Below are 26,395 nucleotides of genomic sequence, written 5' to 3'. Positions count from 1 at the left end.
TGGGGGTCAAGAGGAATTTTTGCACCTTCTATGATACTTGAACATTTACAAAGAGTTTCAGTCACGCCTTACTTGGATTATTAAAAACATGAAGGCAGAAAAGTATTAAAACGTATGTATAAACTGGGCATGGCGGTTCACACCTGTAATCCCAGCACTTTGGGAGGCCGAGGTGGGAGGACTGCTTGAACCTAGAAGTTCTAGAACAGCCTGGGCAACACGGTGAAGCTCTGTCTCTACAAAATATACAAAAATTAGCCAGGCATAGTGGCATGCACCTGTAGTCCCAGCAATCCAGGAGGCTGAGGCGGGAGGATCACTTGAGCCCAGGAGCTCAACACCAGCCTGGGCAACATGTCAAAACTCTGCCTCTATGAAAAATACAAAACATTGGCCGGGCGTAGTGGCATGCACCTGTAGTCTCAGCTACTTGGGAGGCTGGTATGGGAGAATTGCTTGAGCCCAGGGAGGTCGAGGCTGCAGCGAGCCATAATTGTGTCACTGCACTTCAGCCTGGGCAACAGAGTGAGACCCTGTCTCAAAAAACAAAACAAAGCAATGAAAAAAAAAAAAAAAAACATATGTATAGATCCAATGATGTATTTGAACACGGTAACTCTTGTCTAGAGTGGGTATAAACATTCACCTAGGGCTGTGATTTGAAAGACATTAAGAAGTTCCCAGACATCTCTCCTGCTTTGTTTAATAACAGTAACTGCCATTTGTTGGATACCCATTCTCTGTAAGGGCCTATAAAAGGCCTTTTATGTATATTGTCCTCTAGTATTACATACATACCTTACAAGATTGTTGATTAGTATCATACCCATTGTACAGAGACAGAGGAGGAAACTGAGGCACTGGTAGGCTAAGTGCTTGCCTAAGGCCACAGAGTTAGTAAAGAGCAGAACTGAGTTTCAAATCCTGGTCCGATCCTAGAGAGTGTGCTCTTTCCATTACAGTTGCCTGCTCCTTTAATGGCCTTATTGACTCTTACCCTGGTATAAATTATTCATTCATTAATTCTAAATGGAGCTTTGGGAAAGGGAATCATCTGAGTCCCGCACACCATGGTGGAAATGAGTGTTCCTCAGGTTACATTTTCCCTTATTGGCATTGCAGGGCACCTCCAGGTATGGTGGGAAGTTTGGGAGAGTGGGTCTAATATAGAAAGATGCCGTGTCCCAGAAAGAGTAGACTCGGACACTTCTCAATGCTCTCCAAGAGTGACTGGCTGCTCAGGGTTACCCAGTATCCCCCTGGGGGCTTGGCCCAGTGTAACTTCAAGCCACAGGCTTTGTTATGTGAATTTCAGTTTGCTCTCAATATGATCCCTCTTGTAGAGAATATATTAATAACCTTAGTGCAAACATTGTAGACATGGAAAGTGAAATCCAATCCCTGCCCAGGAGATTCCAATCCTCAGGACATAAGGACCAAGCTATCCATCGAATTGCAAAAGACTTACAATGGAGGCAGCTGACTCAAGCTTGGACTTGACTCAGAATTCACTGAATACCGGGGAGTGAGCCTGAGACCTGACCTCCAGGCCAGCTTTGCAAAGGCACTCTGGTTACTGAGATAAAAGAACAGCCTGTGGCACTGACCAAGAGCCTTTGCAGCAGACTTCTGAGAAAAGGAGGACAGGAAGAGGGCTTGTTTAGAGTACTCTGTTTATTTAGCTTTTTGAGAGCTCTTATATTCTTTTATGTGAAGAATGGTCTGTAAATATTGCTAAAAGGAGCTCCTACCTTGTCATTTCAGACTAGTACGGGGGTATTGGTAGAGAGGAGGGACAATTCAGCCTGAATCTTGTATCCTTAGTTTGTCTAAGTATTAGATGAATGGTAGTGTTATAAGGCAGAGCAAAAGAGGTTTGTAGAATAAAATACATCTTTATAGTGATTTTTTTAGAAGGGTCTCACTCTGTCACCCAGGCTGCAGTGCAGTGGCATGATCATGGCTCACTGCAGGCTCAACCTCCCAGGCTCAAGTGATCCTCCCACGTCAGCTTCTGGATTAGCTGGAACCACAGGCGTGCCCCACCATTTATTTATTTATTTATTTATTTATTTATTTATTTATTTATAGAGACAGGATCTTGAACACCTGGACTCAAGTGATCCGATCCTCCTGCCTCTGCCTCTCAAAGTGCTGGGGTTACAGGTGTGAGCCCTGTTGTGAATTTTTTTACATCATGCTAATTTCCCTCATCATTTGATGAAATCTATATTAGCTGTTAAGTTTTTGATGAAATTAATGATGAATAAAAATAATTCTCAGTTGATATCCAGCCTAAAATGCCTCTGTTTAGAATGTTATGTTATGAGCATCTAATGTGGATGAAAAATCAAAACTAAACATATTTCCGGATTACAGTCAACAAAGAAAATTGTCCGTCCTGTATTCTTGCAATCATCCTGGTAAATTATTGTTGTTGTTATTGTTATTGTTAGTTTGCTATTGCTAGAGCATCTTAGCATCTCAGCTGGCAGAAGATTTGTCCTTGATAAGCGAGCCAAAAGCTGTTCATCTGGTAATTCATTAGCTCGCTCTCTTCCAGAAGACTCTGGAACACCAAATGTCAGTTTTTGCTTTGACTTGCTACCAACCACTGGCAAGATATTGAACAATGGAAACATGTAGGGTAAAATGCAGAGTGTCTTCTAGTTTAAACTGTGTCTATCCTGGTCCCTCTTCTCCCTGTGAAAAGCAGCTTATTGACTTGGTCTAAAAAAAATCAACTATTTGTTCTGCAACTGAGTTATGCATGTTGACACAGCCCGTACTGTGTTTGTGAGGCTACATACTACTCTCTTGATGAAAGACTCCGCCATGTCATGCTCTTGTCAGTGCAGATGAGGGTGGAATTTGTAGTTGGGGAGGGCTAGGACACATTATATACAACCCTGTGAACAAGGAAGGGACTGATGCCCTGAGTACAACAAGAAAAAGTGGTCAAAACAGTTTGTCAGCAAAAGTTCCTCTTTCTGGGACCAAGACAAAAAAGAATGGGTGGGTGTGCAGATTGATAAGCTCTTCCAGGCCCTCCCAGTGTTCAGTAGGGAGCCTTTTCTGGTCATTCCAGATGTCTGTGGACCATCCGCTGAGTGTCACTGCATTAGAGCTAGTGCCACAGATTAGTCAGTCATTATCCTCAGGCTCTTGCATATTAGGTGTATTATATTTCCTTATATCGATGGTAAGTTTTCTGAGAATGTGGAAGATACTGGGGTACCTGGCAGAATGTAGTGGAAAGAAAACATTTTAAGTCATAAATCGGCAAGTCAGAGGAGAAGCTAACATTTCTTGAGCACCTCCTCTGTCCCAGATCCGTTGTGAGGTGCCATGGGCATTGTCTGACATTGGTATGTGTGCTTAGGGGAGCTAAGGGAGAGGACATAAGTGGGAATTCCACACATGTTGTGTGACCCTAGCCATGTTTCTTCAGCCCTGAGGGACTCCACTTCTTCATACATAAAGTGAGGACACTAACAGCAGAATTACTGTAAAGATCCAGTCAGTGTCTGTGAAAATATTGGGTAAACTGTGAAGCCCTAGACTGAATGTGATTGTTACGGAGCATTATGAGGAATTTTTAAAAATGAAGAAGCCAAGGTCCTAGACTTTCAGAAGGCTGTTGTTTAGTAGAGTGGACAAAGTTGCTTGTGACATTTCCCAAAGATAACAGTGTCAGATCATGTGGGTGACATCCCAAGGTTGTGTGTATATTGAGTCGTCCAGTCAGCAGTGTCTTCATCTCTGCTTCCCTCTTTACTAAAATTCAGGATTTGGGCTCTGTCTTCTTCACTGCTCTCAGAGCATGTGCATGACAGCATGTGTCCATGTGTGCGCATGCACACACACACACACACACACACACGATCCCTCTCTGTCCAGCTCTCCTGCCTGGGATGAGGATTATCTAAGTCTCTTGATATTGTATTTTGGAACAGGACGTCTTGTATTCTCCAGTCAAACTCACACACCCTGGAGCTGGATGATGATCACGCAGACATTAGAGTTATTGTTGGCTCACAACTTAGATAGATCTGGGTTCAAGTCCCACCTCTATAATTCCTATGTGTGACTATAATATGGAATTCCAGTTTACTCATTTGTAAAGTAAGTACAACAGAAGTAACTATCTCATTGGGTTGCTGGCAATGCTAATTGAGATAGTGCATGCAAAGTGTTTAGTACAGTATCTGACATACAGCAGATGTTCAGTGTTCAGTATGGGAGCTATTATTGGCATTATTTGCTAACCATCCTGAGGTCAACCTACAGGAGACACCACTACAGCCAGCCATCCTGATCACTGTGCAGATCTCTTTGAAACTGGCACCCTCGACAACAGGTAGACCCCTCTCCCCGTGCCTGTTGCATTTCTAACCCTTTATTGAGCGCTACCAACCGCATTTTGTCTCTTCTCATTGGGGATTTGAATATCATCTTCTGCTTCAGCTAAATCTCCCACATGATGATACCCATTAAGGCAACTTTCTTCAGTAAAGAAGATAAATGTTCAAAGTGCTTTTTACTAAGTTCATTTCCCTCTGCTGCTCTAATGCTGTAGCTTTCTGCATTTTTATGTCATTTTGTGAAATGTGGATCTTGAAAATATGTATTAAAAAAGCAAGTACTTTCTCAGGTTTTACTATAAAGCCCAGTTAAGGGCTTTAGGAGCCTCTGGTCTGGCTCTCTCTTATTAAAAATTAATTTTCATTTGGCCTATGACAAGTATGGCTTCTCTAAAGTAATTTCTCTTTTCCTGGATTATGCTTATAAGCCCATTTGAGTGACAAATAAATCCTTTTCCTGGGAGCAACTTTGGCCTTGAAGCCTGCTTCCTTCAAATTCTTCAGGTTGACCTAAGATATAATTTTTAACTCTTGTATTTTAGTATTCGAAACTAGGACTCCCACAGAGACCAGTCAGGCAATGGGTGTGTTCCTCTCTTGCTGAGATCCCAGAGTATAAAAATAAATGGGAAACTGTGGGTCAGGTAAGGCCATTTTTGTTTTTATCATTACCATTATTAAAACCTACCTTGGGCTTTCGTGTTAGCTGGAGGTCAGTTCTTTATTTTTGTTTTGAGATGAAGTCTTGCTCTGTTGCCCAGGCTGGAGTGCAGTGGCATGTTCTCGGCTCACTGCAGTCTCTGCTTCCCAGGTCCAAGCAATTCTCCTGCCTCAGTTTCCCAAGTAGCTGGGATTATAGGCACACACCACCACGCCCAGCTAATTTTTATATTTTTAATAGAGACGGGTTTTCACCATGTTGACCAGGCTGGTCTCAAACTCCTGACCTCAGGTGATCCATCCACCTCGGCCTCCCAAATTGCTGGAATTACAGGCGTGAACTACTGTGCCTGGCCATGGAGGTAAGTTCTTGATATGACTTTTGCCCAATCTTTTAGCCTTGCCTTTATCATCCAAGTCAGTAGAGGCCCAGAAGGCTTATTTTCAACTCCTGTGATCTGAGAAAGTTTGCTCTTTATTTAAGTCCTTCTTCTGCTTTTGTGACTCAGCGACTAACAGGAGGGTCATCTTTGGTAGTGTGCTTTTGCTGACACAACAGCCAGAAGAGAGTGGTATCCCTCCCAGCCTTCTCATTAGCTAGCATAGCTCAGATCACATAAGGTTTCTGCTGGGAGGGGTTTTCCTGGTCATCTAATGCAGCCCCTCATTTTACCGAAGTCGGCAACTAAGTCCCAGAGATTTAGTTGAGTCAAGTGACTTGAGTCAAGTGACTCACCCAGGATCACACAGTGAGCCAGAGGCAGAACTGGGACTCAAACATTGTTTTCTTGGCATCCCACTTGGTGCTTTTTCTACTAGGCCACCGTGAACTGGTGCTGACAGCCCAGGGCTCAGCCGACGGGGCTTGCTCAGCTAAGGCTCATGCAGGATGAATGCAAACTTGACCTTGTTTTTTAATCCCAACTGCTGTGGTTTGACCAGCTGCTCAAATGGAAACCCCTCCGGCCAGATCAACCATTAACTTTTGAAGCGAATGGAGCTTAAAATTAGTGTCAAGAGTTTAAAGTAGGGCTTGCCCTGTAAGCTGTCCTCTTTATTTACCTATAGCTCTCTTCCATTCTCTACCTCAGCTCTCCAAGCATCTCCTCCACTGCCCTATTTTTTGTGTTTCCTAGTATCTCACGGGAAGGACCATTCATTAGGGTTAAGCAATGCCATCTACTCTTTTCTTGTTGATATATCTTGGAAGGGGACACGTGTGTATGTCCCATCCCTCAATGTGACACAGTGGATCAGAGGCTTTCCTCCTCCATGGGACATGAGCCAGGAGAGCACTGGAGAGACATGGAGAGAGGGTAAGAAAAGACTGCAGATAAAAAAAATAGGATGTGGCAAAGCCAGCCTAGGGCAAAATTAGGCCCATAGCCAGTTGCCTGTCATTAAGTATATGTGTGTTGCTCCTGTGAAGATACAACAAAGATAACAAATCAAAGATTTTGAGTCAAAAGAGGTGGAAAAAAACAAGCATTTTCTGAAGGTCTGCTTTTTCAAGAACTAGACTAAGTGTTCTCAGTAGATTATTTTAGTTAACTCGCATGACAGCCCACTGAGGTAGCCATCATTAACCTCATTTTCATGGATGAGAAAATTGAGGTTCTGATGAACTCAAAGAGCCCTAATGAAATCCCACAGGGCAATGTGCTCTCCAAACCTATGCTCTCTTCTCCTTAAAAGCACTCGTTTGAGATTGGATTCCTCTTTACTATATCCCTAAACCAGCTTTTTGGAGGTACCTGGTCAGGCTACTTTCTTCTTCTTCTTTTTTTTTTTTCTTTTTTGAGACAGAGTCTCACACTGTCACCCAGGCTGGAATGCGGTAGTATGGTCATGGCTCACTGCACCCTCAATTTCTCAGGCTCAACGGATCCTCCAACCTCAGCCTCCCAAGTAGCTTGGGACCACAGGTGCATGCCACCACGCCCAGCTAATTTTTTATAATTTTTGTTGTTGTTGTTGTTGTTGTAGACACGGGGTTTTGCTATGTTGCCCAGGCTGGTCTCAAACTTCCCTGCTCCAATGATCCACCTGCCTTGGCCTCCCAAAGTGTTGGAACTACAAGAGCCACCATACCCAGCCCAGGATATTTTCTAAGAGTGGAAACTGAGGCCCAAAGAAGTGAGATGACTGTTCCAGGAGCAGTCTGGCCCACTGCCTATGGTTGTGAGGCCTTGGCTTATTGTAGCTTTAAAAGCTCTGCATGAACTGACTCTTCCATTTGTTGTCAGTGAAAAGCGGGAATTTCGTCTGGGCACAGTGGCCCACGCCTGTAATTCCAGCACTTTGGGAGGCTGATGCGGGTGGATCACCTGTGGTCACAAGTTCGACACCAGCCTGGCCAACATGGCCAAACCCCGTCTCTACTAAAAATCCAAAAAGTAGCCAGGGATGGTGGTGCATGTCTGTAATCCCAGCTACTTGGGATGTTGAGGCATGATAATCGCTTGAACCGGGAGGTGGAGGCTGCAGTGAGCCGAGAACACACCACTGCACTCTGGCCAGGGTGACAGAGTGAGACTCCATCTCAAAAAAAGGGAATTTCACTGCTAGTGAAATACTGGGAATCCTTCATCAGGAGAGGGCTGGTCATCGGGCTGCCTGTTCACAGGGTTGGGTCTACTATGAACCCCATTCCAGTGCTTATCCTACCTTCTTAGCACATACTCATTTAGCATACACAGCACCCTGGCACCTCCTTTTTTTTTTTTTTAACTCCTTGAGCCCCATGTTTTGTTAGGCTAGAAAAATAAAACTCAGTGTTTTGTGGGGAAAATAAATGACTATTGAGAGTGATGCATATAACACACCCAGCCTGTTTATAATATTAAAGCCTGAATTGCAGGACAGTGTTTTCATTAAGTACTGCTATTCATTCCGTTTGGAGAGACACATAAGAACAGAAACCAATCAACTCAGTAGTTTGCATGCCTTTGATCTTTGTGACAGAATTGCCTATTATTGAGAGTATGAACATTTTCACAAAATGAGAGACAGCTAGAAAACCAGGGTTGAAGAGAATGCTCAGGATGAGGGGAAGACATCATCTATGCTTTCTAGAAAGAGTGTCATGCTTACTTTAATATGAAATTTTCACTATTTCTGTTCTAATTTGAACAGGGTACCCTGCTGTCACCCTTGTAATATGGGCCCAGAACAATTGCAGCTGCTGCTGGCCTGGTGGGATCCAGTGATGCAAATGTCACAGAACGCATGTAGGACCAGGTCTAAGTCATTCCCCCGGGCTAAGGCCCTGAGTCTTTGGCAGTCCTTCAGCCTTTGAGGAAGACAGTAAAGGTAAAAACGTGACAAGGAATGTCAGATCAGGAAAGTGCCCCTTGAATCACAAAGTCAACCTTGCTGTCTCTCAGATAGGGAAGTTGAGCCCAAAGGTGAGCAAGTGGCTTCCTCAGGGTCATATATATATAGGGTCTCATTAGTGTCAGAGTCAAGACATGAGCCCAGGTCTCTGGACTCCCAGGCCAGTGCTCTTGCAACTACCTCCCACTGTTGTCTCAGATTACAGGAACCAAATGCAGGTCTGGCCTCGTGCTGCTTAGTATGCAAGCCAGGCTGACCTTTATGCTCCCAGAATCATCAACCTTTTCATTGGAAACCACGGAAGGACGGTTCTGGGAAAATAATGAAAATCATACCACACCATAGAAACAACCAGAAGCCCTGCTCAGATGACAGAGTTCTCCTCGCCTTCCAGGTACTGAATCCCAAATATATGTATACACAGCAACTCCAGTTGGTGTTAGAAATAAGGAGATGGAAAACCAAAGTCTTGACAGTTCGGCCAGTTCTCTTCCTTTTTTTTTTTTTGCCTCCCACCCCCAGTCTCTCCCCAAAAGGCCAAAATCTAGAGCATTTGAGCCTTTGTCATTCACTGCCTGAGAGGAACCAGCTCCTGGGAGCAGAGACCAGCCGAGATTACAAGAAGCCTCTTCAACATGCAGCCAAGGCACAGCCCTGGCCTCAGGAGAACATGGCTCTTGGGACACACGTAGGAAAAATTCCCTGCTTCTCGGAAAAAAAGCCTCTTCAATCCTGGAGGGATCTTCTGAGGTTTGTGGGACTCCCTGCTCCCCACAAAGACTGTTTTCTTGTACTTCCAGGAGCCCTGATATATGAATTCCTGTATGAGAGATTCATTTCTTTGTTCCTCACAGCATGAGGGGGCGGAGGAAGGGCTTCTAAATGCAAAAATCCCAGAGACAGATTACATCTCAGAAACTGAACTTTACAGCCCCACCGTGTCCCTCTTGCTCTGCAACTACCAACCTCACTGGCCCTTTCTCTGAAGGTTGGACTGTGAGTGTGCATGCATGTGTGTGGACACGTTCCTTATCACAACTCAAATGAGTAAAACCTGACTTTTCCCCGTACTGTTTACCACTTCCCGCTTCCCTCCACCCAAGGCACTTTCTTGTGTTCCAATGCCACTAATCCCTCTTACAGTAGAAACTCCCTAGTTTAGCTGCTGACGGCTTGAATCTGTGACCCACCTGTTTCAGAAATATTTTCCTAGGGACCCAGTGAATGCCATTACATACAAAGGTGGTGTAATGGCAGGGAATCTTTATGCAGCACCATGAGGAGAGCCACCTATTGGGTAGGCTAAAGAGGTTGACCGCAGTGAGTGGCCAAGCAGAAGGCAGGGGCAGCTGGCAAACTGAGCTGCGGGGCCACCCCCATAGCTTCCCTCTACCCTGGCTCACACCCTAAGCTGCCCTCAGGGGGAGCAGGCCCAGGCCTACCAGCCTGGGCACCAGGGGAGCTCTTGGGGAAGTTGAGAGGTCTACCTTGTAAGTTACTGCATCTGGCTTCTTCGTACAAGTTCATTGGGTTTTCAGAGTGTTCCTGGAGCCTCAGGACAGGCGATGCCTGAAGGGCTAGAAATTCAGGATTCCAAAAAAATCCACTATCCCTTATGTTTGCAGCTGGACAAAGGGTCCCTCACTGTCCCCAGTATGTTTGGGGCACATAGAAGTCTAGCCAGGGCTGGGAATTCTAGGGGGTGGTAAGGACAGGGTGCACAGCTGCAAAATTGCAGGAGAAGGGCCTGTTCCTTATTTGGCCTGTGACGCAGTTGGCACATTGAGCTTAGAGCAACAGGTAAACACAGCCTCACATTTGGAGTGGCCTAAAGGTTTCTACATTTCATCCCCACGGTGACTCAGTTGGTCAAAACAGAGGACATAATTGGTCCTATCTTACAGACAAGAAAACTGAGGCTCAGGAGGGGCAAGTGATTATTCCAGGGTTGCCCAGCAAGGAAGTGACAGATTTCCCAGGACTTCTAGACTATTCTTAGGCTTGCCGCTTCATGGCATAGATAGAACAGGAAAGGGATGGAGCAGAGCTCAGCGAGGGAGATATTGGGAGAGCCTGTCTCCAGGAGGGACATGCCCCCACCCCAGAACTCAGCTCGTGGTCTGCATCCTCTCACTCAGTGGCCCCAGTGCCAACAGCACTGCTCAGAAACACTGCTGCCAACCGGTGCCCCTTCTGCAGCAATGGGACCGGAGGGAGTTGCACACTCAGTCACGGAAACACCAGTGTCCTGATGTACAGCAAGCCCCTTTGATCAATCAGATGGGGACAGACTGAGTCCTGAGTTCCCAGGGTCCTTTTCCTGAAGGGACATCCATTCTTTCCGTGTTAATCCTTGCATCCCTGGTCCTGCAACAGCAAAGAGCCTTTCCGACACTGGAGCTTGAGGAAGATCGGTGCCTATTTATTAGAGAAGGTGGTGTTAGTATCAGGAAATAGGTGGATGGTGCCGGGTTTCTTGGGTTCAAACCCGGGGCTCTGCTGTGTGACCCTGGGCACGTCCCTACCCCTCTCTGGGCCTCAGTTTCCTCATGTGTCACATTACCTTGGATTAGATGGTCTCACTCTGATGGAGTTTTTAGTTATGTATCCATTCATTCAACAAACATTTTGTGAGTCAAGCCCTCCTGCAGGCACAGGGTTTGGTACACAGGATTCAGCAAGAAGACAGTCTGTGCTCTAAAAAAGGTCAGATTGTCATTCTGTAATGCTTTTTGGTCATGCTGTCTTTTTATCATGCTGACTTACCTTTTCAGAAAATGCCCCCGCTTCCGCTGGAGAATGGAAATTGGCAAAGAGAGACGGAAAAGCTCCAATTTGCGCCTTTGCTATTTTAGGAGAGGTTGAAATTACGAGCCCAAGTGGAGTGATGCGCTAAGCAGAGTGACCTCCGTACTCCTAGAAAAGAGAAAACCCAGGTTCTCTGCTTGTGAAGTGGCTCGAGCTCTTAGGCGTGAGGCATTATTATATAAATTCAAGCTCGCTCGTGATCCTTAGTACCCTGAGTTGCCTGAAGGGGGGAATGGCACTGCCTGCGTGTGCAGTCCGGGCGTTCGAGCCGCCGCGGCAACCGGAACGAGGAGCGCCCGCCCGCACCACCTGTCCCCGCCGGCATTCCAGAGTAGAGGCCGAATTGGCAGCGAGCCGGCCAGGGTCGGTCGCCGCCTCAGTTCGCGCGGACCCTCCTAGGGGTGTGTCTCACGGATTCCACTCCCGGCCGCTCCTGGACAAGCCCCGAAAGGCGTCTTCTTCCCTGGCGGGAGCCGCGTGCGCCCCGCTTTTCGCGCTGCTGTCCCGGGGCCGCCGCAGGCGGATGCACGTCCTCAGGCGACGCTGGGACCTGGGCTCCCTCTGCCGGGTCCTGCTCACTCGGGGCCTGGCCGCCCTGGGCCACTCGCTGAAGCACGTGCTCGGTGCGATCTTCTCCAAGATTTTCGGCCCCCTGGCCAGGTACGTTCTAGGTGAAAGCGGGGTTCGCGCCCCCAGGCCAGGGTGCGAAGGTGCTGTACGGGAAGGGAAGGCAGCCGCGGGGGGTATAGAAGGGCGCAAAGTTCCAGCTGGCCATTGGTGGACAGGCTGGGGTCTCTGGAGGGGCGCGGCGCGCATTTGGCCACGCCGCGGCTCCGTCGCCACTGTTCCGCTGGCACCGGCAGCGCAGCGTCTCCGCTAGCAAGTCGGGCTGCGGGCGGGCTCCTTCCCCCAGGGGAACTCTGAGCGCCCGGCTCCGAGCTCCCTCGAGGCCGCCTCCCGGGTGGGCAAGCGGGCGCGGGCGCGGGCTAAAGGAGGGCTTCGGGGCATGCGGGGAGAAACCCGGACAGAGGTGTGCGCTCCAAAAGGGATGGGGGCAGAAGAGCTCGGAGAGTCCGGCGGGCGAAGCGGGATGGGGATGGGAGCCACCGAGAGTGGAGCGAGACACACGGGGGCCCGGACTGGGGGCATGAGTTGAGGGGAGTGGGGCGACTGGGCCCGGAGGGGTCCCACTGGGTCGAAAACCCGCGGAGGGGCTCTGGGGAGCTCCGAAGAGCTCTGGCGGGGGGAGGGGGCGAGCGGCCCGCGGGAAGGAGTCGGGGTGGGGGTGTGTGTGTGCCGCAGAAGCCACAGCGCTGAGCCTGCCGGGAAGGAAGGAAGCGGGGAAGGGAGCCGCCGCCGCAGCCGCCGCCGCCGTGGAGTACTCGGTGCGGAGGGGAGGGGGAGAGGGGCGCAGCGGCGGCTCCAGGGGGAGGAGGCGGTGCGGGGGCACGGCGAGCGCGGGCCGAGCTGCGGGATTGACGTAACGAGCTTGGGTTTCCCCCAGCGTCGGGAACATGGATGAGAAATCCAACAAGCTGCTGCTAGCTTTGGTGATGCTCTTCCTATTTGCCGTGATCGTCCTCCAATACGTATGCCCCGGCACAGAATGCCAGCTCCTCCGCCTGCAGGCGTTCAGCTCCCCGGTGCGGGACCCGTACCGCTCGGAGGATGAGAGCTCCGCCAGGTTCGTGCCCCGCTACAATTTCACCCGCGGCGACCTCCTGCGCAAGGTAGACTTCGACATCAAAGGCGATGACCTGATCGTGTTCCTGCACATCCAGAAGACCGGGGGCACCACTTTCGGCCGCCACTTGGTGCGCAACATCCAGCTGGAGCAGCCGTGCGAGTGCCGCGTGGGTCAGAAGAAATGCACTTGCCACCGGCCGGGTAAGCGGGAGACCTGGCTCTTCTCCAGGTTCTCCACGGGCTGGAGCTGCGGGTTGCACGCCGACTGGACTGAGCTCACCAGCTGTGTGCCCTCTGTGGTGGACGGCAAGCGCGACGCCAGACTGAGACCGTCCAGGTGAGTGCGCTCCCGTAGTCAAGCGGGACTCGGGCCTAGGAGGACTGGGAGGCGCGGCTGCCCCAAGCCGGGGACCTAGCAGGCACCCTGGCGCCCGGGCGTTTGCACCCCGACTGGGCGGTGCTGGGCGCCCAGTAGCGCACGTTCGCGGCGCTGTGGCGGCCTCAGAAAGGCTTTCCGCTCTGGCCCCGGACTGACCGTCTGTCTGTCCGCAGGGTGGCCTGCGTGATGGTTGGGAGAACTGGAGGGGGGAGACAGCCGAGAGGCCCGGAACAAGCGCCTCACTGGCCGCTGGGACGGGGCATCGCACTCAGTCTCCGCACTGGAGAGCCCTAAAGAGCCGCGCTCTCGGTGCAGCGTCTCTGGATACCTCCTTTCCTCTACTCTGCACCCGGGTTCCGAAGTCTCCTTTTAGCGCGCTCTTCCTCCTTTCGGCGCCCGCATTCTTCCCTCCCCCTTTTTTCTCGCTTCGTCTATTTGCCTTGTTCTCCCTCTTTCTCTCTTGTGCCCCAGATCTTGTCTGCTCCTGTTTGCTCGCTGTTTCCTTCTTTCCATTCCCCTCTTTCGCTTTTCTTCTTTTGCTCTCTTACCCTTTCTGTTTCTCTCTTCTTGCCAGACTTTTATCACCTCCCTCCTTCCCCGCTCTAGCTCTGCTCTCCCCGGGCTGCTGGGTGTCCCTCTGTCTCTATTTTCCGACATCCAAGGAGAGCTCGTGGTTCCCAGGCTTGCCTCTCACCACTGGCTGCATGAGAGGCATCTGTGGCTCTTTAGGAGTGCTGGGGGCACCCCGCGGACCGAAGGGCGGGCTGGGATGGTGCCCTGGACCCCATGTGGGGTTCAGCCACCAGGAACCTCTCCTGATTTACAAAAAGTATTTAAAAAGCCCAAGCCCGAGCCCCGGCATGGGGCGCTGCCAGCCCATTTTCTGTGAGCCTGGGCTGATGCGGTAAAAACTGATTTATTAATAGTCTGTAGCCAGAAGCAAGGGTATTTTCCTTCCTCCAGAGGCGATGTCCAGTTGCTGGAGGTCATGGAGTACTGTAAAGTGGGTGGTGGTGGGGTGGGGGAAGTGAGTGCTATGGGGTGCAGTTGGTCCAGCCAGGGCTACTGTTTCGCAAGTCTCCTTAAAACAAATCTGGGCTGAAGGAGGGAGTCTAGGGGGTGCACAAGGTGAGTTTCATGGCCTGGAGGCCTCTGGATAGGGTCACTGGGCCGGCAAGGACATGTCTGTGTACCGCCCCCATCCCCCCCGGGTGCACTTGTTACCCTGGACAAGGGGATGCTTTGCAGTTGACTGTCAGAATGCAACAACCAGTGTGGATTTTTCTGTCCAACTGCAGCAAATAGAGCCCTAGAGCCTTGACTTTCAGATTACCATTGAGATTTAGGGGGAACATCACCCCCTGCCTCTCCTCTTCACTCTCTCTTCTCTCAGTTTACAGTGTCCTTTCTCAAATGCTGGAATTGTGGCAGAATCTGCCAAACTTGTATTTCCTTTACAATACTAACAGTTTTTTTTCTTCCACCCCAAGAAAACCTTAGCTCCAGGACCTCAATCCATTGGTACAATTGTCTAAGTCATTGTCACAACAATATTCTGGTGTTTAAGAAGTTCCCAAACAATTTGGCAATATTGAAAAGAATTTGTCATACTGACAGACCTTGTAGGTGTAGTGAGAGGTGGTAATATTTAAAAAGCTCTTCTGGGCAAAAGTAGAATTCCACAGCCACGACTATAGCAGAGAAGTGAAAACAAGGTCTTGGTCACCATGAAAGCCATGGCCTTGTCTGGAGTTCCATGGGGCACATGTGCCTTTACTGATCCTTTTGAACATGTAGGTCACGGTATGTTGTCTATAAACACACATTATTAATGTGGCCTAGATTATCTGTTTGGTGGCTACAGTCCTCTAGCAGATTCCTTCCCGAATTCTCCAGAAGATAACCAGGACCCCTCAAAGCCTCTTGGATTGTCCCAAATTGAAGCAAAATTATTTGAAATGACATAGGATTTTCTTGGTTATTAAAAGGGTGATGCCACAGTGCCATCTAGTCTAATCAAAGAAAAACCACGTTTTAAAAAGTCACAGTTACTGGATTTTACAGTATTTGCAAAAATGAAATAAAATTTGCTAGAGAAATGCATTGCTACCTCAAGAGCACCTTTTTATTTCATTCATTCCTGCCCACCTCCAGAAATATTCACCTTGAAGAATAGGGATAGCCTAGGGGTTCCAGAATTTCCCTGGATGTTGACAGATCCCTAGGGGTTGCAGGACCAGTTCTGTGAGTTCTGATAATCTGTAAGAACTAAGGTGTGCATGTGTGTGTGAGAATGAGAGAGTGTGTGTATATGACTGTTGTATGTGTCTGTGCTAGGAGAAAATTTAGAGGTAAAGGCAGCTGCACCAGTGGTGAAATGTGGGGGTGAGAAACTGGTGTCTGGAAATGGGAGAGTCAGCTTTTGGGTGTTCCTGTGTCAAACAGCCTCTCCATGACAGCTGGTGGTCTCTGTGCTCCTCTCAACTGAGGGGAACAACAGTTCCACCTTTCTGGCCTGGGAGTTCAGACAGCTGGGCCTTAGTTCTAGGCCAGCCACTAACCGGCTATGTGACCCTTGACCAGATCCTGTGTAGAGTGCACTCCAGTTTGTGATAAGCATTCATATCCCTTATCTCTGGTATTCCTCTGTAAACTTACACAATCTTCAGCAAGAGGCCAAAGTGGACAAAAGTATCCCCATTTATCAGATGAGAATGAAGCCCAAAAAGGCTAAAGGGCTTCCCCGGGTCACTGAGTTTTTTTTTGCGGCACAGCAGGCATCTGACTCCAGTTCTGTCTGACTCCACAACCCTTGCTCTGTTGACTGCACCTAATGAACAAGGGTTTTCTGCAAAAACACAGTAAGGTCTTTCATGTTAGTCATTCCCACAAAGTGAATGAACAGTCAATACACGTTGGCTGTTGTTATCACCTACATCATTATCATCGTCAGTCATTTTACAACATGTGAGTTTGGATGAGTTTTTGGGCCAGGGTTACCACACACCTTGCGAGAAGAACGGATTTCTACATCCCTAAGGCTTTCTATTCACTGGGGATAAGTCTTGTGGCTAGATTGCAGAGGGGTCTTTCATTGCCATGTTGGGAATCTCTGCAAAGCTGAGTAGGATGGGAGCAGGCTGAGGCCTGGTTGGATGAGCTTCAGTAGGAGTCTTCAGCTGAGACAGGAACCACCTACTGACTCACAGCCATTCATCCACATTAGGGGGGTATCAGAGGCTATTGTGGCTGCAAGCCAAGACTCTGAATCCTGCTTCCAGTGCTACCTTTGGGATGCTTCTCTGCCTCCGCGGATGGTTAAGTGCTTGGGTGATATATAACTGCTGAATAGAAACGACTGTGATCACGTTGCCTGGAGAGGACAAAGAGAGAGAGAGTGCTTGGCTGGTGAAAAGCTCAAGTTGTTTATTAAGAATAATATTTCTTTTAAAAAATCAGAAATTGGATTTCATCCATCTGTCTGCCAGTGTGTTGTTTGCAGTCAGAGAAGGGTCTTGCTCATTTTAGAATTTCTGAGACCATTTTTGAAAGTGTATCCAAACATTGTTGCTCACAAGCTGTTAAAAGTCCCAAATTCTGCAGGCTTTTCTCAGGTCAAATTTCCTCTGTTTGTAGCCAACTCTAGTGTGCCATTTGTTCTGTAGGGGGAATTCAGAACTGGGCCCAAAGAAATAGCACTAGCCCCCTTCTTCATCACTAGGTATCATGCTGGCCAGCATGCACAGAATGGGGTTGAGAGGTCAGGGTCCATGGCTATACAAGTCAAAGAATCTGATCATATTCACGTTGCACCCTAGACTTTTAGCATCTCTAAAAATTTTCAGTTTGGATGAGTGATTGAGCCAGGATTACCACACCCATTGGGAGAAGAACAGATTTCTACATCCCCGAGGTGTTTTATTCACCAGGGGTAGGTCTTGTGGCTAGATTGCAGAGGGGACTTTCATTGCCATGTTGGGAATCCCTGCAAAGCTGAGCAGGATGGGAGCAGGCTGAGGCATCTGGAAGGGTAATTAATTATCATCTTCAATCCAGCAGGATATCATTGATGGGAAAGGACTAAACAGTGTTTGTTTAGATGGAGAAAAGCTTTTTTCGGTCATTCTATTTTTTTTTAAATTGTGGGAAAAGCTTTCTCTTTCCATTTGTTCTTAAAAGGTAGCTCTATTTTGAAAGAGCTGTAACTATAGAGTGTGTCTACCTGATCATGCCTCACAAGCCCACGCTTTCCCTCTTTCTCTTCCTTGATTTTACAGTGAGGCAAAATGACACAACAAGCTTGTGGTATAGGCTGAGGCATTAAGCAGAATGGACTGTTACAGCCAGTAGTCAGTACTGGTTGTGTGATTCATCAGGCTCTAAGCTGTTGGGCTCTCAGCTTTACACTTAGCTGAGGATACATTTCTTCAGCTGTCTTTGAGAGCCGTGGTACCATCTTACCTATTTCATAGAAGAGGGGGCAAAATCTACCATTACAATATCTACAGATGTAGATGTAGTATGATGTAAATGTAGTAGATGCCGGTAGTATTAATTAGCATCTTTGCATGGATGTCAAACATGGTGTTGGAGTCCTGACAAAGCTGTAAGTTCTCAGGTAGTGCAAAAGGCTATTCAGAATTAATATCACTTAATAATAATTTTAGATCTGTGCTATGTGGCAATTAAAATACTAGAGCTTGTCTTTTATGGATATGAGTCATCAACTGAGGTAGTATGAAATGACATTAAAAGAATAGCCATCCCTTTTTTTCTGTCATTCATTAAACAAGATTTTGTGAAACTGTTCATTATATTCCAGGGAAGAGACATCATTCTCTGTCTCACAGAGCTTATGGTAGAACAGAACAATTTGGTACTTTAGATATTTAATTAAAAATGGATTTTGTTTGAAAACAATTTGAAAATCAGTAATGTCTTTAAAATGTCATACATTTACCAGAATATACAAAAAATAGAGAAAAGTCCATCTGTTATGTTGTAGTTTGGGTCTAATCGGCAAAGCAGATGGAGTAACTATCGTGTCTCTGGCATGGTGCTAGCAGCTGGGGGGAGATTAGAGCCAAGATGAAACCAAAAAAGCCAAGATAACCATCTTCAGCCTCAAGTCCATAAAGATTAGCATATGAAGTGCTGGACTGTGTAGTGTAGACAGGAGCTGGGAGAGGAAGTTTAGATTTTGGACAAGCCCTTTCCCCTCCCTTGGTCTTAGTGTCTTATCTATAAAATGGGATATTTAAAAGAGATGATTTCCAGGGCCCTTTCCTTTCTAAAGTATGAGGAACAGGCCAGAAAAAGGAGACATCCTTTTGAGAAGGCCTCTGGGAGTAGGAGAGTTGTATTAATTAGAAAGGAGGCATTGTGGGTGGGCATGGAGTCCTCATGACCTTTTGAGGTCCAGCAACCTCACCTAGGCAGGTCTGGCCAGACCCAAAAGGTTCATGTTTGGAGAAATAATGGTTAGGGAAGTAGATGGGGTTAGGCTCCACTGTGGAGGACTTGAATGGCAATGAGCAACCCCAGTAAGTATGAGAAGCTCTTGGATGGAAAGAGTGCAAAAAAAAAAAAAAAAAAAAACCATGAAAGTAAATAAAGGTCGAAGTCTAGGTAAAGCTATCTCCCTGATATCTAGTCTGGAATGTAGGTGGTACCTGCCATCAAAACGGAGAGGTTGAGAAGGGGATCTAGTTTGGACTGGAGGGTACTAAGGAGTCATGACTGATTCTTGTTGCCTAGATTTCTAGTGGACAGGCCTAATAAGGAGGTGACAGCTGGGGCTCTGGGGCAGATTTGGGCTCAGTCGTACATTTTATGTGGGAATCTGTAAACCCAGTTAATCTGAATTCACAATTGGCATTGTTATTTAAATGATAGCTGCAATTCACATACGGGACTCTTAGCCAAGGAAAAGGATGTTTGAATAAAGGAAAAAAGATCAGTAGTTACGATTACATAAGAATAAAATATGGTTATCTGTCAAAAAAAGCCAAAATGAAAAGGTTTCAAACTGGTAAAAATGTGCACAATTACAGCGGACACAAAGGTGAAATCTTTACTGTACAAAAAACTCTTATGAATTGATTAGAGAATCAAAGGACATGACCAGACAGTATACAACATAGGACCCCCAGCTAGTTTGCAGACATGGAAAAACTGTTTTATTTCACTGGTACTAAAGAAATGCACATTTAAACATAGAATACTTTTTTTGCCTGTCTAACCCTGATTAAAACAAACAAACAAACAAAGCAAAACCCAACATACATCACCACCAAACAAAAAAAGTAGACAGTGCTGACAAGGGCATGGTAAATATCAAAAATCTCATACATTGTTGGTGGGAATGTAACTTGAATGATCTTTTTGGAAATAAATAGTATAAATACAGAATATAAAAATATTTATTTCTATGACCCATAATTTCTTTTCTGGGATTTTGCAGAAAAACATACTTTTATACATGCTTTCATTCATTCACTCATTTATTTATTTATTCAGCAAATATTTATTGAGTATCTGCTATCCCTGTGCTATGTGCTGGGGTTACGGGGAAGAACCAGGTAGATGTGGTCCCTGCCTTCATAGGAGTGGGAAAGATAGACAGAAAACAAATTGTCAATTACTTAAAATTGTATGAAGTGCCATGGGGGGAAAGTACAGGATGCTATAAGAACATATACTAGGAGGCTAACTGGAGTTATTATAAGTGCAACAAATTGGAAACAATCTGAACATCTACATGGAGAAGAATGGTTCGAGAAATCTCAGTACATCCACTTGAAGGATTATTACAAAATCACTTAAATGTCCTTTGATAGAGCATGGAAAATTGCTAGTGATTTAATGCTAAGAGAAAAAGAGATAGAAAATTATGGACCCAGTATGACTACAATTATGTTAAAGAAAAAAAGAGAGGGAGAGAGTGAGCGAGCGAGCAAGAGAAATCATCTCCTACCCCTCCCAAATCTAAGCATAAAAGACAGAGACTGGAAGAAAAAAATACCAGAATATTAATAGATCTATTAATGATTTGTTTTCTTATTCTGCTTTTCTGAAGGTTTTGAATTTTCTTTATTAGTCTACATTATTTATATAATAACAATAAGCATTAACAATTTTTAAAATAATGTTTTACTAAGCTGTGATTAATTACACACAGGTCTACTTTTTTGGTTCCTGGCTGGTTATTTCATTAGCTTCTTGATATCCTGGGAGTCCTTAATGAGGAGAGTAGCCTCAGCCCAAATAAACCCTCAAACTGAAAGGCAGAGGTGATGAGTCAGACATTGCCTGCTGATTTTCGATAACTGGCTGTTATCATACTCCCACACAATGTGTGGAAATCTTTTTATGCCAGTACGGTATAGAGCTACTTGAGTGAATTGCTATTGCTTCTTCCTCATTTATTAACTATAAATTTTAATTTATAAATTATATGGAACAGGAAGTTAATAGTGGTACAGTTGGAAATATAAGGCTTATTCTGCTCAGCCAGAGCCATCCGAGATAGTCTGGACTTTGATCTCCATGAGCTTCTTTCCTAGTGAGTTAACACCAGGGCTGATGGCCTGGCTGGAAGAGTTAAAATCTTGGGATTGGTAAAGGGCTATAGTTCTAAACATCCATAACTGAGAGCTTAGATCAGTTAGTGTATATGTTACTCTCGTCCAGCAGAAAAGGAGAGTTCACTTTGCTAAGCAGCCCCCTACTAGAGAAGTTTCACTGCATAAGAGTATTACCCCCAGTTAACCATAAATACAGTTGATTAGAAATGTCATTGTCCAACTATTCCAATATCTGAAGGACCACTCTATACATATATAGTGAGGTGCATAATCTTATTGTTGAAACTCCGCTGAAACTACACCATAGGTACAAGTTGTTTTGACAGTGTAAAGAACGTGCTTCACAGTTGAAAAGCTAATATTGACGTTCCGTGACACACGAAATGAGGTATTTAGTCACCGAGTTTAAAAAGAAATGTATAGATGGGAATTTCCCCTTTTCCGTTAAAGGATAATGAATAATTCACTTAATGATATATGTCCCCTAAAACAATGTCCTTGTAAGCTTACATAAATATTTGTCTAAACTTTAGTAAAATATTTGTTGGCAAAAGTGCTTTTCTCATTTTACTAGGTATTGAACTTTGCAGATTAGTCAGTTGGTCTTATTGCATCCCATTTGTTATTTCTGCCATTTTGCCTCTAAAAACTGTGTTGAAGACGCTGACACATTTCAGAGCATTACACTAAATAAATCTGTCTTGCACATTCCACTGTGCTTTTTCTGGAATATTATAAATATTCAAATATAGGCACATATGCAGATTCAAAATAAAATTTAATACATGCAAATTTTGCATAAATTCCATATTTATAACTTGGCAATAGTTTTGAACTTGTTATCCTATGATATAAATGTATCAAATAGGAGCTCATGGGAATTATCAATAAATGTATTTTTCTGATTAAACTGTGGGCTCTTTTTCAGTCACAATTTAAGCTTCAATTCTGAGTTATATTATAAGAGAGTAATTTGCACTTCATTTACTCTGAATTGTCAAGAATCATGTTCTTCCCCAATGTAAGTGTCTGCAAAGAGTACTTCTTATTCAGTTTGATTGCTTTTTAAATTTTACTAGCTGAGATGCCCTAGTGAGTCTGAGAGAATTGGTCTGTTTCTTGTGAAGAGTTTAGTTCTAATGAATCGGTTCCATGCACTATTCTGTACGAATACAGAGCAATTGAAATGTGCAATGTATTGATTTACAGCACATGGATTAGGCCTGTGTGCACCATTCCTTGCATTAATTGACTTTCTCCCATAACAGTACTAATAACTACAAATCTTCAGGATAGTATTAGCTTCAATTTACTCATAAAGATCCTTGGGTTTTTGCTAACTTACTACAGGAGAGTCAATACAAGCAAAGAGTATTTAGAAATTGACTAGGGTGACCAAGTTACATCATACAACCCAGAAATTTTTTAAAGGGCTCTTTGATCATGGCAGCCAACTCTTCAGTTATTACAATAAATAGGAGTACAATAAATAGGAGTTGACTAAACTCACCAGTGAAGACCTAGATTATCACAATGGATGAAAATAAAAATCCAGCTATGTGCTGTGTATAAGAGACAAAAGTAAAACATACGAACATAAAGCACACAAAAAGGATTGGAATAGGTACACTATGCAAACACTAGCCAGAAGTAAACTGATGTGGCTATGTTGATATCAGACAAAACAGACTTTAAGGCAGAACCATTATTGGGGATAAACAGGATCACTGTGTAATGATTAACAGTTCAGTTTTTTTTTTTTCAGATAACAATTCTAAACTTGTATATGCTTAATACCGTAAGTTTGAAACGTATAAAGCAAAAGTTGGCAGAGCTAAAAGCAGAAATTATAAAATCTGATTTTTTTTCAGAAATTGATAGGTAAAATGAACAAAAAATGGATAAGGATACAGAGGATTTGAACAACATGATTAACAAGCTCAATATAATGGGTATATATATACACACACATATACATCTAAAATACACACGTACACACACACACACATGCCCACATATATATAATTTGCACCCAATTGGAAGAATACACACTCTTCCTATGTGCATATGGAACACTTTTGAAAATAGACCATATACTGAGCCCTAAAATTAGTCATGAAAACTTCACTGAATGAATTATCTTGTAGACCATACTATCTGATCATATGCAGTGCTTAAACATTGGGTGTTGTGTTATACCTGAGTGCATGTGAAGGAGCGTTAGTAGTTTGCTATATTCGTAAGTATTATGATTCCTTCACTGACCACATAACGTTTCTTAATTGACATACAAAAGTGAAGAACTCCAAGACTTAGGTAGTTTGACCCAGGTAACTTGGGGTGATTTTCCATGAAGATCTATTACTATTTTGGGGCGCCTACTGAGCCAGGTCCTGTGCAAGGAGCATATTATGTATTTTCTCATTTAATTCTCACAACAACCCTCTGAGGTAGACTTTTTATATATATACTTCAAGTTCTAGGGTACATGTGCACAACATGCAGATTTATTACATATGTATACATGTACCATGTTGGTGTGCTGCACCCATTAACTTGTCATTTACATTAGGTATATCTCCTAATGCTATCCCTCTCCTCTCCCCTCACCCCACGACAGGCCCTGGTGTGTGATGTTCCCCACCGTGTGTCCAAGTGTTCTCATTGTTCAATTCTCACCTATGAGTGAGAACATGCGGTGTTTGGTTTTCTGTCCTTGCAATAGTTTGCTCAGAATGATGGTTTCCAGCTGCATCCATGTCCCTACAAAGGACATGAACTCATCCTTTTTATGGCTGCATAGTATTCCATGGTATATATGTGCCACATTTTCTTAATCCAGTCTATCAATGATGGACATTTGGGATACTTCCAAGTCTTTGCTATTGTGAATAGTGCTGCAATAAACATATGTGTGCATGTGTCTTTAGAGCAGCATGATTTATAATCCTTTGGGTATATACCCAGTAATGGGATGGCATTTTTTCATGTGTCTGTTGGCTGCATAAATGTCTTCTTTTGAGAAGTATCTATTCATATCCTTTGCCCACTTTTTGATGGAGTTGTTTGACTTTTTTCTTGTAAATTTGTTTGAGTTCTTTGTAGATTCTGGATATTAGCCCTTTGTCAGATGGGTAGATTGCAAAAATTTTCTCCCATTCTGTAGGTTGCCTGTTCACTCTGATGGTAGTTTCTTTTGCTGTGCAGAAGCTCTTTAGTTTAATTAGATCCCATTTGTCCATTTTGGCTTTCGTTGCCATTGCTTTTGGTGTTTTAGACATGAAGTCCTTGCCCATGCTTATGTCCTGAATGGTATTGCCTAGGTTTTCTTCTAGGGTTTTGATGGTTTTAGGTCTAACATTTAAGTCTTTAATCCATCTTGAATTAACTTTTGTATAAGGTGTAAGGAAGGGATCCAGTTTCAGCTTTCTACATATGATTGGCCAGTTTTCCCAGCACCATTTGTTAAATAGAGAATCCTTTTCCCATTTCTTGTTTTTGTCAGGTTTGTCAAAGATCAGATGGTTGTAGATGTGTGGTATTATTTCTGAGGACTCTCTTCTGTTCCATTGATCTATATCTCTGTTTTGGTACCAGTACCATGCTGTTTTGGTTACTGTAGCCTTGTAGTATAGTTTGAAGTCAGGTAGCGTGATGCCTCCAGCTTTGTTCTTTTGGCTTAGGATTGACTTGGCAATGCAGGCTCTTTTTTGGTTCCACATGAACTTTAAAGTAGTTTTTTCCAATTCTGTGAAGAAAGTTATTGGTAGCTTGATGGGGATGGCATTGAATCTGTAAATTACCATGGGCAGTGTGGCCGTTTTCATGATAGTAATTCTTCCTATCCATGAGCATGGAATGTTCTTCCATTTGTTTGTGTCCTCTTTTATTTCCTTGATCAGTGGTTTGTAGTTCTCCTTGAAAAGGTCCTTCACATCCCTTGTAAGTTGGATTCCTAGGAATTTTATTCTCTTTGAAGCAATTGTGAATGGGAGTTCATTCATGATTTGGCTCTCTATTTGTCTGTTAATGGTGTATAGGAATGCTTGTGATTTTTGCACATTGATTTTGTATCCTGAGACTTTGCTAAAGTTGCTTATCAGCTTAAGGAGATTTTGGGCTGAGATGATGGGGTTTTCTAAATATACAATCATGTCATCTGCAAACAAGGACAATTTGACTTCCTCTTTTCCTAATTGAATACCTTTTATTTCTTTCCCCTGCCCGATTGCCGTGGCCAGAACTTTCAACACTATGTTGAATAGGAGTGATGAGAGAGGGCATCCCTGCCTTGTGTCAGTTTTCAAAGGGAATGCTTCCAGGTTTTGCTCATTCAGTATGATATTGACTGTGGGTTTGTCATAAATAGCTCTTATTATTTTGAGATACATTCCATCAATGAGTTTTTAGCATGAAGGGCTGTTGAATTTTGTTGAAGGCCTTTTCTGCATCTACTGAGATAATCATGTGGTTTTTGTCTTTGGTTCTGTTTATATGATGGATTACGTTTATTGATTTGCATATGTTGCACCAGCCTTGCATCCCAGGGATGAAGCCAACTTGATTGTGGTGGATAAGTTTTTTGATGTGCTGCTGGATTTGATTTGCCAGTATTTTATTGAGGATTTTTGCATCGATGTTCATCAGGGATATTGGTCTAAAATTCTCTTTTTTTTTGTTGTGTCTCTGCCAGGCTTTGGTATCAGGATGATGCTGGCCTCATAAAAAGGGTGAGGGAGGATTCCCTCTTTTTCTATTGATTGGAATAGTTTCAGAAGGAATCGTACCAGCTCCTCTTTGCACCTCTGAGGTAGATGTTTTGAAACCCCATTTAAAGATGAGAAAACAGAGAACTGGACAAGATACATAACCTGCTAAATCTTCACAGCTAGACAGTATTGGAGTGGGCATTTAAAATCAACTGGGATATTTGGCCTGTCTGATATATTTTAATGTCTACTAAATTCTCAGACAAATCTCTAAAAATCTTTCTCTTTTCTGTGGCTATGTCTATACAAGCTAAGTGGAATGGAGACCTGAAGTAACTATCTGGTGATATGAAGATCCAACGTATTAGCTGGTTTTTAAAAAACACCTTTTAAAAATTTAATAAAAGTCACTCTTTCAAGGTGAACTCTGCAGGTCTTTTTTCACCTCTTAAAGATTTAGATGCCCAAGTTATTTCGAATGCTTTTTACATTGAAGATTTACACAGAAGTATGATGTTTTAAGGGAAATAAAAAAAGACGCTAGAGAAAAGATTCAGGTTTTCTTTTTTCAAATAAGAAAAATGAAGATCTTAAATGTATTTTAATTTCTACCCCCTTGTAGACTGCTATGTGGTACATACACTATGCAAAATTTGTAAGAGGCCAAAGAATCTTGCTTCTTTTAGAATGTTGGCATTTGTGTCATTAGCAGTTAGTTGCATTGCTTTGACCAATTGTGACCTGTTTCTATAAATGACTATTGCTTTTTGCTGCATTTGGTCAGTGTAGACACAGCCTTTGAAGGGTAGTATAAATGAGTTCAGGCAGGGCATCTCTTGTAATCTGGGAACAGAGGAGCCAGTGAAA

At 44.5% G+C, this 26,395-nt stretch overlaps 1 protein-coding gene across 3 annotated transcripts in view; it reads left to right on the top strand.

Annotated features, from left to right (window-relative positions):
- Window positions 1–7,744: 7,744 nt before the first annotated feature.
- The window catches only part of HS6ST2 (heparan sulfate 6-O-sulfotransferase 2), a 359,670-nt gene continuing 341,019 nt past the window's right edge, over window positions 7,745–26,395 (top strand). For all 3 annotated transcript variants that reach the window (XM_015128212.3, XM_028842458.2, XM_015128210.3), the window contains exons 1-2: window positions 7,745–11,828; window positions 12,673–13,191. In XM_015128212.3, coding sequence (XP_014983698.2) covers window positions 11,401–11,828; window positions 12,673–13,191 — 947 coding nt within the window. In that variant the 5' untranslated portion in view covers window positions 7,745–11,400. The remainder of the gene's footprint in view (window positions 11,829–12,672; window positions 13,192–26,395) is intronic.

This window comes from Macaca mulatta, chromosome X, assembly GCF_049350105.2.
Source record: "Macaca mulatta isolate MMU2019108-1 chromosome X, T2T-MMU8v2.0, whole genome shotgun sequence".
NCBI lineage: Eukaryota > Metazoa > Chordata > Mammalia > Primates > Cercopithecidae > Macaca > Macaca mulatta.
Note: the sequence above shows the minus strand (reverse complement) of the source record. Positions and strands in the feature narration are given on the sequence as shown.